This window comes from Cygnus olor, chromosome 10 (assembly GCF_009769625.2).
Source record: "Cygnus olor isolate bCygOlo1 chromosome 10, bCygOlo1.pri.v2, whole genome shotgun sequence".
Taxonomy (NCBI): Eukaryota; Metazoa; Chordata; class Aves; order Anseriformes; family Anatidae; genus Cygnus; species Cygnus olor.
In genome coordinates this window covers 11,943,383-11,956,003 of record NC_049178.1, presented here as the reverse complement: position 1 = coordinate 11,956,003, position 12,621 = coordinate 11,943,383, and the positions used below count along the sequence as shown (strand labels likewise).

Genomic DNA, 12,621 nt, shown 5'->3' with positions numbered 1-12,621 from the left:
TTGTCTTGTATCATTATTTTTTGTGACACTGTGGCATCTGTGACATTACTTCTCATACAGCTGCTTGTCTTATTGGCTCTGTGGAAAAGCCAGAAGCTGAATGGGTTGTCCTGACTGAACTGACAGGTCCACAAACAAACTGATGATTGATAGATCATCTACTAGTAATAAATCATCTAGTCCCTCCAACGTAGAATTGAAAAGTTGTGGTTCAAAACTGTGAAGAAATTTGTTTTAGTTTTCTCCATTATTTAGTTTCCATATAATATAGCAGTGGAACAAGTATTACAAATGGAACAGATTTCTTTCAAGAGTAAGAAAAGCAGACTTAGAAATTATTACAATTATGTCTTTTCCAAGACCTAAGTGCAGAATGATCTCAGTTTTTGGGCCTATCCCATGACAAATAATTACAGTTGTTTTCTACATGGACTTGCTTTTGTTTTTGTTAACTACAGAAAAGACCATTGCATGAGGACTCTGAAATCTTAAGAGACGTTGACTCCTATTACTTAGGCCTTTCTGTGGAGGTCTGTATTTTTTCCAGCATTTTATTTAATTACATGACAGAACGCAGGAAACTTGAAGTTGCTCTGCATTCATGCTGTTTTATCACCCACACTAGCCACATAATAAACTCTGTGTCTTGAGACTTTCTCTGCCCATGTGCTTGTTAAATATTAGATGTGGCTAGTGGAATGCATCAGATTATTTCTGAATGTGCAGTGTTTGTTTTTAACATCCCTTTCCTCTGTTCTGTTTTAGTCGCTGTGTGAAAGTAGAACACCTTCCATGTCTCTGTTGAGAAAGGAGAATTGCAAGGTGGCAAAGATTTTTGTTGCAGTGTAGTTTGGCTAATATGAAATGTATCATTGGTGTTTGCCACTCAACATCAGAGACCTTTTCCTTCTGCTTGCAGGCAAGGAGGTTACCGTATTGTAAGATGCGGAGTTATACACTTGCCTAAATACTGTCATTTTAGCCAATTTTCAATGTATATATGAAAAAGAGCTAAGATTTAATTACCAAAGCATAGAAAACAAGCAAAATAATACGACCATCTTTACTTCAGGCTTGCATGATCTGGCATTAGAATTTTCAGTTTTGACCACTAAGGTTTCACAATTCTCTGGTTAGTAAAAAAAGCAAAAACCAGAAGAGGACATGGTAGGAACCTTCCAGTTCTATCAGCAGAATGAGGACTGACTGCTCTCCACAATCACTGGAGGAAAAGGGACAAGAAGGAACCACCTTATTTAGGCAGGCACTATGGAAGATCTTTCAAACTGTCAGAATAGGAACAACTACTGAAGGTTGCTATTGAATCTCCTTAATTAGAGATTTTCAATAACTAGTTCAAAAGGTATTCACTAGCAAATGGCTTAGGTATGCTCAATCATACCTTAACGCAAGGACTTAAAGCAGCTCAATCACAGTCTTTTCCAGCCCTCACCTAGGATTCAAGAAGTAGTTAAAGGTCTGGAAGGCTTTTCTCACTTCCTGCTGTCTTTGAATCCCTGCTTAGGCAAAGACTTGATAATATCTATGCCTGTGTTGAATGTTGGGATGCATCCACCCTCTGGTCTCCTGAGACATGACTCACTCATGAAGTGCATTTCATCAAAAGTGCTTCATCTTCTGCCCCATGAAGTCATTGATGGCACGAAAAGATTCTATTCCCTTGTGAACAGTGTAAAAAAAAATCCAGTCATAGTTTACAATGGTTATGTCAGTAACATACACAATATTTTGTTTTCCTCTTCTGATGGACAGAGTGTTTATTCTTCTACCAGCTGTATTCATTTAGCCTGTTATTCATCTATTTGGTTTCACCATGTGTGTATTTAACAGTTTGCAATGGGGACGATGCACTCTTTAAACAGCTTTTCTCCACACAGTTATGTCCTATGTGGGTCTATATTTGCAGTTAACAGAGTCTCATGACATCACCCAGTGCTAGAGTACTGTAAATTAGATTTATACCACAGATGGTACAGATTCAGAAATGATCTTGCAAATATTGTGAAACTCATACAGTCCTAATTATCCATACAATTTCTATGTCTCAGCTTAGAAAAGCTGAAAGAAAGACAATGAATATACATTCCAGAAGAAAATAAACCAAAATGTAAAGTACCACAAATCTAAAGGGACAGAAATTACCTGAGGATGTATTTCTTAAGTCTATTATGTCAGAGTGCATCAGGAACTAAAAAAAAATAGGGTTATTTTGGTTTTAAAAACACATTACAGAGACAGACAGCCTACTGGAACCAGTGGAATCATTGACTAGTTCAATGTGGCTTGACGTGTGATCTGTGATGTACATGTTTAGAAATACCTGGGTATTGGGTTAGCATCATTTCCCTGTGACTGTTATTACAGTTCTTCTGTGTAGTACTTGCAGCTAAATCAAAATGTAGACATCAGTGATTACCCCTGACTAGCAACATCTGAGCATGCGTGTAAAATACTGAACAGGGGGCAGTCATAGTATTGTGGAAGATGATTCATGTGAAGTTTGGCTCCTTTTATTTTTTAAGTTCTAACTTATTTTAAGCAATTTAAAGAGTAAAAAGGGAGGGAAGAGAAAATGTTTTGACATCCTGAACACCTCTGGCTATGCAGTGAAATTAACAAAAACGTACAAGGCTGTCAACCTAAAAGTAAAGACTAAAACCCCAAGTATGACAGAGATGCTCATGTCTCACAAACTCAGAAAATCTGAAATTCAAGATCTAATAACGAAATTCTGGCAAGTCAGGGCACTCTTTGCATTAAAGAGATTGGTTCCATTCTGTGCAGGTAGATTTCAGTCCCTGTATTTGGATTTGGACCTCTGTTCCTGTTACAAAACTCCCTCGCAGTTTATAGGTGTTTGGAGATCCAGGGGTTTTGGAAAAACTCATCTCTAGCAATGCAATTAATGCTTGGAACTGTAGAAAGGGTTGTAGAAAATCTTTTCCCAGAGTGTTTTAGATTTCACTGATGTGGATTAATAGTGCTGTCCTTTTTTTAGACAGGCTTAAGAAAGGTGGGACAGAACCATACACAAAATCCACACTTAAACTGAGAAAGCACAAGCAGGTAACGAGTCTAGGAAATCAGTGACTGTCTACAACTCACCACGTTCTCTATGTCTCCCGTCCTGTTGGCAAGCTCACATTCCTCTGCATGTCCATTGCAAAAGCAGCTTCCTCGGATGATCAGGTCATAAATAGCATAGTGGGCAAACCTCTGAGGTTTCTCTACCAAACCTGAGCCGTGACATGGACATTCCTGTCTTTTTAACAAAAGGAGGCGAAGGTTGGTGAGTTTCAGTAGATCTTGAGCCTCAGGGCTGTAGGGGTCTTCAATCTTGTTAGCTGGAGTTAAGGCACGATAAATCACCTGGAAGACAAAAAATACACACAGCACGTGACTGTGTACCTGCTTTCATTCCGTCTCAAGTGTGTAACAGGAAACACTTTAGTTTACGTTTCTGTCACTGGGGTTACTGAGCCCAATCACTTTCTACAGGTCAGGAAATATATGGAAACTTGTCAAACACTGTTTACTTCCTCGTGTTTCTGAGCCAAGTGACAACAGAGTGTCACTCAGAGAAACCCAAGGCTTATTGGCATAAATACAGTATTGATGCCATCCAAATTTCTTGAAGCGTTTTAGGAATATGGCTTTAGCATGAGTTCTAGAGCCAGGTAAACTAAGGCACTAAGGGGATCTGTGACAGAAGTGAGAACTGTGATCACACTTTTGGCATGGTCACTTGGACTATGTGCTGGAAAACACAACTTGGCTTAGGGTGAGTAAGCACTGAGAGAACCCTGTTTTCAAACAAAGCAAGCTGGTTTATTCATTGGAAGAGGAGAAATAGCTACATGGCAGCGAGCTCACAGGATAGGAGGGCTTTGTGCCTGCCTGCTGTCTGCCGGCTGTCTGCTGTATTTTAGCTCATGTACCACTCTGCCCCTCTCTATGTCTCAGGGTGTGTTTGCCTCTGTTGGTTTTGTGGGGAGAGGGTGACAATGGAGGGCTGTGCCACAGTCCGTAGCAGTGAGCTAGTGGGCTGGATGCGTTCATTCCCAGGCTTAGACGCCCTTTATGGGTATGCTAACTCCAAACTGAGAGCTATTTTCTCCTCTGGTTCAGTTTCTCCATCACAGCAGAGGGACTTGCCCTCAGGGTTCTTTGGCCCAGCTTAATAAGTGGTGACAGTCTCTGTCTGACTAACTCTGTTAGTGGAGTGAAAGCTTTGTTTCCACAGGGATTCCCTCTTTCTCTCTCTCTATTTATTTATTTTTCTTTCTTTCTTTCTTGGTTGGTGAACCGGCCAATTTAAATACTTGCAGCATGTAAAATACTTTTGTTTCATTTTGCTCATAGGATCCAGGAAAGAGCTTGTGGTACACACTTGGAAGATAATTTTGTTGCATGTTGATGGCACATGGAGAGATAAAACCCCTTAAATTAACAGAATCAGCTTCCAGGCTTCACACAGAGCTGCACCTGACAGTAGCACAGTGAAGGCAGCAGTACATTTCCCACCTGTCTGCAGCATTTTCTGTTTGGTTAGTTTTGATCTTTTTTTCTTTTAATTCCCTTATCTTGTACTGTCAGCTATTTACAGAGCTGCAAACAGCCCTGTTTGGTGCGATCAGAGGTGTCTTGTTTGATAGAGCTATGGGCAGATTGCCCAGGCTGTGCAGTGCAGGTGCCTACATTCCCCTGACCAATGAAGCCATGACAAAATAGCCTGGGCCTTTCCACACCAATGTGTACATTCCCCCAGTCAATGGAACCATAAGCAAATGACCCATCTGGTTTTGTCCTGGTGCCTAGCATTCCCCTTGTGATGGATTCAAAGGACAAAGACCAATCTCATCTGTCCAGTTCCCCTAATCCCAGGCGGTCTGGTCTTTTTACTGGAAGCCAGCTTTATGAATCTTTTCTCCCTCTTCCCAGTCCCCTGTGGACCACACAGAGGTAGAGTGGTTTCTCAGAGTCCTGAGCACCTGGTCACATACAGACACACACATCCTCCTGCATGGGTTAGACAATTCATCTGAACCCAAGGCAGTGTACTGAACAAAATTCTTCTGCAGAGCCTGCTAAGCTCAAAGATCCCAAAGCAGGGTTAAAAACTAACTACTAGGACATTAATAGCTAAAAGCCCTGGTGAAACTGTTTTAAATTGGTGTGAAACAGAGGAGCCAAGGGGTAAAGCAATCTGTTCGGTTACCAGTTTTTATAAGCTCTGTTCTCACACTTGACTTTCTTGTCTGTGACTTTTCTAATATATATGCGTAGTAAAAAATGGTCTCTCCTTTCAGGATAGCTCAACAGAGGATACCTAAGAGATCACTGGCTCAAGAACATAAATGTTAGAGGTTTTTTGCTCCAGGACAAGACATCTGAAAAAAGGTAACCAGTATGTCTTTAGCTTCTGCAAGATCTCCACTGGTCCTTCCAGTGACCTCCTTATACAAGCCTGAGCAAGAGGCTTAATGTATCTGGGCGCCAGAGCTCCCAGTTGTAAACAGGTATGCATTTCCTCACAGGAGACAGAAAGGAAGGGTGAATGAGGTGAAGAACCAGAGTTTTTACTGGGCTCCTCTGAAAGAAATGACTAGATAATGGCCAAAGTGTTTCTTTTTACTCTGCATCTCCGGCATTGTACTTCTACTTGCTGGCAATAGCCTTGCGTTGTGTTATGATAAATATGAAGGAAACCTTGTATATTGTGCTAGTAGAAACTTATTTTGCATATATTATGATAAGTTTAGAGAGATGTCCATGTCTTGGGATCTCCAGTCAATCATCCATCCTTGCCATGTCTTAACTGGTATCCAGACAGCACTGAGTTCTTTAGGCAAAAGAACAGATGTTGGGTGCTCTTCTCTCAGCATAGTGACATTTGCTTTCATGAAGCTGGGTTGTTTTTCATTTCTTTGCTTTACAGCTTGGAAAAAAGATTGGGTTTCCTGTGGATTTATTGTTTTCCAAATATTTTCATTTCAGGCTTTGCATGTCTTCAGGAGAGCTGTTTTGACATTTCCATATTCCCTTAGAACTCTGAACTTTATTTGTGAATAGACATATTAATAGCTTAGTTGTCCCATAGGGATTGCAATATCCTTTTAAGCAAAAAGAGTGTTCCATTCCAGTTGAGATACAAGGGTTTGCTTGTATGATTAATTCATGACACATTTCTGTCTGGAATAAGCTCAGTGGTAAGGCTGGATTTGTTTGTCCTCACCTCTCCCAAAGCAAGATTTGTTAAACGTTAAAGATCTGATTTGGGTGACATAACACTAGTGAAATCTTTTGGGAGTGCCATTTAGATGTTCTTGGATTCAACAACCATTAAAGAATTAATCTTCCCTAGCTTTGTACCAGTCAAAGATATTGAGGACTTAATTAAACAAAGATTGTGTCAGCAGAGTCAAAGCAGATATGTTGTGCCAATGTAAGTAGGTTTAGGTGAGCTGCACTTTGTGTGGAGGTAGCATAGTTTTAATCAGTATTTAGTACTACTTTAGTACATACATCTACTGTATGTCCTGCTTACATTTTTTAAAAATAGGATACAAGTACTCAAGTACTTCACAGGAGGGGAAGAAGATTAATAAATTTATATCTGTAAATTCTCTTAGAATCTCTAGGGATGGATGTTTAATACACGCAAAATTTTAAAAATAATAACAGGTCAAAGACGAGTTTAGCAATCTCAACCATTTTGACATAAATGTTTGAAAGATTAGATTAGAAATGGATCTAAGTCTTAATGAACTCTTAGAGTCGTACACTGTGGGAAGAGACACTTCATTTTCACTGTATTATCTGTTCTTAGTTTATTTCACAAGGTCGTGTTTTGCTTTCTGAAGCCTATGAAGGAGATTCCTTCTGTACACATAAGCATTTGGCTTATGCCTTTTGCTTAGCTTAAGAAAAACATGTGCATTGTTCATTTCCCAGAGATATCTTGCAAATTTGCTGTTTGCCATTATATTCATGTAGAAGAGATTAAGAAAGTGTGATGAAAAAGAAGTATGTTCTAATAATTAAGATGCAAGCTCTGAAAAGAGCTTCCCAGTGATATTATTGCCACAACAATATTTCTCATCTAACTAAGTCTCTATCTGGTGTCAAGCTCCATGGAAGATCTGTTCTTTTCCTGTTGTAACAGGCTATCCCCCAGTCACTTCTCTAAGCATCAGTGTGTAGTCTTCATAAAAGTAGCATATGCACAGCTACGGAAGAAAATCTGCTGGTGATTAAGTCTGCTGAGGGCTGAGTAACGTAAGGACACCCTAGGAATCTTTCAGTTTCCATAGAACTGTGTGCAGGTTAAGGGTATTCAGCACCTTTATAGTCTCGACCCTTTGTGGAAATACACCCTAGATCCTGAGTTTCCCTTATAATCAGGAGCTGCCACTGGAGCTGAATGCTGAGTAGGGCATTCATGCTTATCAGCATATCTGCTATCAAGCGCATATTTGTCATTCTCATTTTCAAAAGTCAATCAGCTATGCCTCAAAAAGATGGTCACTACCCTGTCCTCTCGTGACCTTTCTAAGAGCAAGGAAGTTTGGAGAATGCTGTAAGTGTGCAAAGCTAAAAATGATAGCCACTGTTAAAGGGCTGGTTTTGCTGTATGCAAGTTGGCACAGCTTCACAGAGGGTGATGTTTTATCCCCAGTCAGGAGATCATCTTCATTCCAGAGACAGTGTCTCAGATTTTTGATTTTTTGCCACATGTTTTGCCTCTCCATCCTTGATGCAGATAATTCTGTTTTCTTAACCTGATCTTCCAGCCAGTATTAGTCAGAAAAGATGTGGACACAGCAAAGGTTCCCCCTTGCAAGCTTATAGCCTAAGGTCAAGGAATATGAGTCACAAATGGAGGGCAGAGCCAATGCACGGCCTCCTACAAAAGAAGATCCTTGTGCAGAACAAGAATTTGGTATTACAAATCATCCTTAAGCTATGCTGATCATGTTGCACACAATCAGGTTAATGAGGTCAGAAATGTCTGTGTGCTTATACTAGGCCCATCAGAAGGAAGCTGCAATAAAAACTCTCATCAGCCCTAAATCCTCTTCATTAAGAGATTTTCATGTGAGTTGATTTTGCTCATAAAGGAATAGTAAACAATTGTGTCTCAGAATTTTTCCTACCCAGTGGCAAATATCCTCTGATCTATTTGATGGAGCCTCTTGACTAAAATTCTTCCATCTTTTGGAACAGTAGACTTTACTATAAAAGCAGCCTTTTTTCCTGTTTTGAAGTAGCCTAGAGCACAAAGGAAGTCTAGGTACCCTGTTAACTATCAGAAGGCTTATTCTGATGATTCATGGAATAGGGTTTCCTAGTCAAGATCCTCTGCGCTTCTGTCCTTCTGGAGAACAAAACTTAGTAGCCAGTATAGAATGTAAGACTTTGTTAAAGAAATAATCTATTTGTGCATTTGATTTTTTAAATTTATCTGATCTGTGTAAAACCAACTACTTTCAATACAGTGGTGTCTTGAATCCATTCTGTGTTTTCCAAAACAGAACAGGTCAATGTCCCTTCAATTTGCATCTGCTTTGAGGTTATTCCAGTAATCCAGTCAGTGTGGTATTAATATTAATATTTAAGCATTGCTGCCAATATGATGATGGGGAAAGACTGCACAATTATGATCAGAGACAGACAAATCTGAAGAACCATGCAGACTTTTTTCTCTTCCTCGAACCAAATGTTTCCTGTAGCTTCAGGTTATCTGCAGATATAAATTTCTACATCTGTGTAGAAAAATAAGGTTTGTAGGAAGGAGAAGTATCTTTTGTCAAGCCAAATAATGTAGTTGGAGTGCAAAATCTAGACTGTTGGGCACAAAACCCTTCAGTCTGCAGTCTGCATATAGGGAATGGACAAAATTCCTTCAGTTCTACACAGCATCACCTTACATGAGGATCTGAGAACACTTCCTTGCTCCCACACAGAGCAGTGTCCTTTTTCATTATGAGTTTTGATATTTGCTCTGAAATGGCAGAGGGTGGCATGAGGAATTCTGTGACGCAGACAGCCCTACTGGGACCTGGACTGAGAACAAGAGTCTCATTTCACTCTTCCGAATTGTCAGGGAAAGTTAAAACACCCAGTTATCATTAGTAATCGGCAGTGTCTACTGCATCCTCATGGGAGAGCATCCATTTCTCATAAGTGGAGCCACTTATATCTTTAGGTCTTGGCTGAAACCTTACACATGAAAAGGTCTAGTAAAGAGTATAGTCTCATCAGGAGAGTGAGGTGTGGACAACACTCATCATCAAGAGCAAACAGTAAGTGGTTTTTAGCCTGGAGTTCAAAACTTACAACAATGAATCTCTAAGATCTGTAACATTTTAGACAAGAACTTTTTTTTCACAGTTGAGACTTTAAAAGTTGAGTCTTTTTGACACTTTGAAAGCTTTCACTAAGCTTTCATAAAACAGGGCAGGAAGAAAAATTGATTTGATATCTGCTGCCTATTATGTCAGGAAATTCAGAAGTAATGCTCAAAATACTATTTTGTCTTCCTGGCTGGTTTGTAAGGTGCCAAATATCTCTGAAATGGCTCATTGCATGCCAGGTCAGAGCAGGACACTTGGTGCACTCCTGAATTCACTTGCCACGGATAGGAATCCTGGACTGGTCTCATGTCAGTTCAAATTCCCTTCAGACACAAATACTTGAGCCCCTTAATTCTTCCTCCAGGGAAGCAGGGCCTGGCAGTGCTATCTGTTTGTTTACACTGCTGGTGTTAACTGCTTCCTCTCAACTTTCCTCTGCATTTTATCTCCTCTACAGTTCAAGTTAAACGAAATGCTGAACAGACGGCCCTAGTCATAACAACCAGGCACTTACCTTCAGGAGTGACTAATCCCTCCTGGAATCTTTTCCATCTGTAAGTCAGAATAACATCATACAACTTTTAGAGGACAGCCCTGATGACTGTTGGACAATTCACTCCAGTGCAAGACCCTGCCCTTGCACCTTAGCTACTAGGAATTCAACCTCGTGACATGCTGAGCATGTTTCTTTTTAGTGACCCCACTGCTGTATGAGATCAGACCTTTAAGAAGTCACTGAAGTCTCAGTGGTGACCTCTTGAATTATTGATGCTGCCACTTAATGAGGTATGTGTGGGAGGGGAGGGGGATCCTCCTTTGTTTATCAAAAGGTTTGGTATGAATACAGTAAAAGAAAAACCTGAGAAAAGACAGCAAAAACGGTGGGTTTTTGGAGCAGGATCACACACATTCCACACAGAGCCCCATCCCTGGCCTGGTTTGGTGCACAAGTGGTTCCCCTTCACAGTAATCATTGCTCAAGGAGTCCCTGTAGGTGGAGAAAGGCAGTAGAGATCTACAGTGTCAGTGCAGAGGCAAAGACCTTCGGTAGGGTTGTCTGTGGCTTTTGTCTGAACTGCCCGGTGGCTTTTGAAGCAGAGGGAATTGCATCCCATCACACCATGTCTTGATCTGACACTCACAGAGTGCATTTAGAAGAGTGATTAAAAGTCTCTTAGCTATAAAGCAAGTCCACTGATCTTTGACAAAAGACACTGATGGGGACTTCTGTCCCTAAAGAGGTCACCACAGGCTACAAAATGGAGAAGGAACGGGTCTTCTGCACAAGGCACATTTAACTTGTTGCCATAGAAACCAGTACCTAATTCAGCCACACACAATTCTTCCAGCCCCCAGTGAATTCCAGTAATGGGTTTATTATATCACACTTCGTTGGTGTCATCTGTCACGCAGACATTCACATAAATGAACCAGCTTTTGATTTAAAACTACCTTCCTCTAGCCAGACCCAATAGTGGTAGGGTCTTCTTTAGGGTCTTGTGGTTATAAGCAGGTTAGTGTTTTACCCAGCTTTGCATGCTAATGCCTTCCTTTCACGCGAACATTGCTGTAGATGGAAGAGAACATTTGTTTTCATTTCCCAATATTCCAGTTTATTAAAAACCTGCTCTTAATTTGTCAGATAGTTGACTGCACTCCTTAACTGCACATGCTGTCAGGATGCAGGTTGAAACATTTTGGTCCCTGTTTTCCCCAGCTGGTGTATGAACTGTAAGTCACACTAACAACTGATGCAAAATAGTGGTAATTTCTCCTTTTGTCTGGGTTAGAGTTAGATTTCCATTGGCTGACCTGAAGGTTTATTTTAGGCTTCTACTTAATTTGTAACCCAAGAAACTAGAGACTGAACTGCGGTAACTCAACTAACGCACCACCATTTTGGAAGGAAAGACCCGCTAACAAGCTTATTGGGTTATGATAGGCAAGTGTGTTGCTAGACAGAAAAAACGGCTTGGTTTTTAAAACCACTTTGACTGCTGTACCCCTAATTAACTTGACTTATCGAGGCGTGATTCAAACCCTTGACATGATGTTTGGAGCCAGCTGTCAGTCTGGGTTGGCCCTGACTCAGCTACAATTTGGAGACAAAGAGGAAAAATTGTATTGGAACTGGCAAAGGCCTATGGAGACACAGGTTTTTGGCATATTTGGTAACAAGGACTTCTAGGAAAGAGTGGCAAGAAACCAATGTATCATGCTCAGGTGGCTTGCAGATCAACATCAGTGAAAGAAAACAAAATGCTTGCAGGGATTGGAACATGCTTTGTAGTTTATTTCTTCCCTTGCTGCAATTCAAAACATATTGTATATGGCATTATAAACAAATGATTAAGGAAATTGCATGTCTAGTGCTTCTCCTAGTAAATTGCAAGACCACTAAGTTGAACTGGCAAAGTTTGAATGAATGAGTGTCGGGCTCACTATTCACTTTTAGATTTCAACATTACATGACTTTGGGTGATTAATTTAGCAGTGTAAAATTGATCTATAAAATATGTAGAATTAGCGAGTACAGGTGCAAACATAACAACTAATAGACATTGCTAAACAAGCTCGAGAATTAGAGGATCCTTATCACTCTCTAGCGGTTACAAGGACTGAGGAAGAAACAGTTTGCTGAAAACTGGAGTTCCGGAAGTGTAGCTGGAAGTTTGGACGCCCACCATAACTAATGAGCTAATAGTCAGTGTAGGTTTCATTGTGGCTAAAAGGTGAGACAAATGACAAGAATGATGTCCTGGGAATTCAGCCAATGGAAGTTCTTGTTCGAAGAGATGAAACAAGTGAAGCAAATGATTTGTAGGCAACTGGCAGTGAATAAATTGCTCTTACTCCAAAATCAGAAACTATCAATAGCCTAAGTTCTTTGCCAGAAGAATTAAGATGGGGAGATCCAGGATCTGAGATTTTATCTCCAGAAGTGCAGGAGCAAGGGATATAATAAATGCTGGAGTAAAAGAAAACTGCAAAAGGGACACTAAAAAGTCATCTCCTTGCATTTCTACTGGACTTGTTCCTGAATGTATGACACCATCTGTCTCAGCTCTGCCCCATCTGAGGTGAGGTGGAGATGTGTGACCCTGACAAGAGGTGAAAGATAAAGGATAATTTACAGAAGAGGGGGATACAGCTTAACTTAGTGATACATTGGGTTCTTTTGTGACATTGTAATATCACCCCCTAAAGGGATTTTGCTTCCATTCTAACCACCTCAAAGTTTTTC

At 40.4% G+C, this 12,621-nt stretch overlaps 1 protein-coding gene across 3 annotated transcripts in view; it reads right to left on the bottom strand.

The window, feature by feature from the left end:
• The window catches only part of LOC121075305 (netrin-4-like), a 54,029-nt gene that overhangs the window by 29,925 nt on the left and 11,483 nt on the right, over positions 1-12,621 (bottom strand). For all 3 annotated transcript variants that reach the window (XM_040568408.1, XM_040568409.1, XM_040568410.1), the window contains exon 3: positions 3,127-3,390. In XM_040568408.1, coding sequence (XP_040424342.1) covers positions 3,127-3,390 — 264 coding nt within the window. The remainder of the gene's footprint in view (positions 1-3,126; positions 3,391-12,621) is intronic.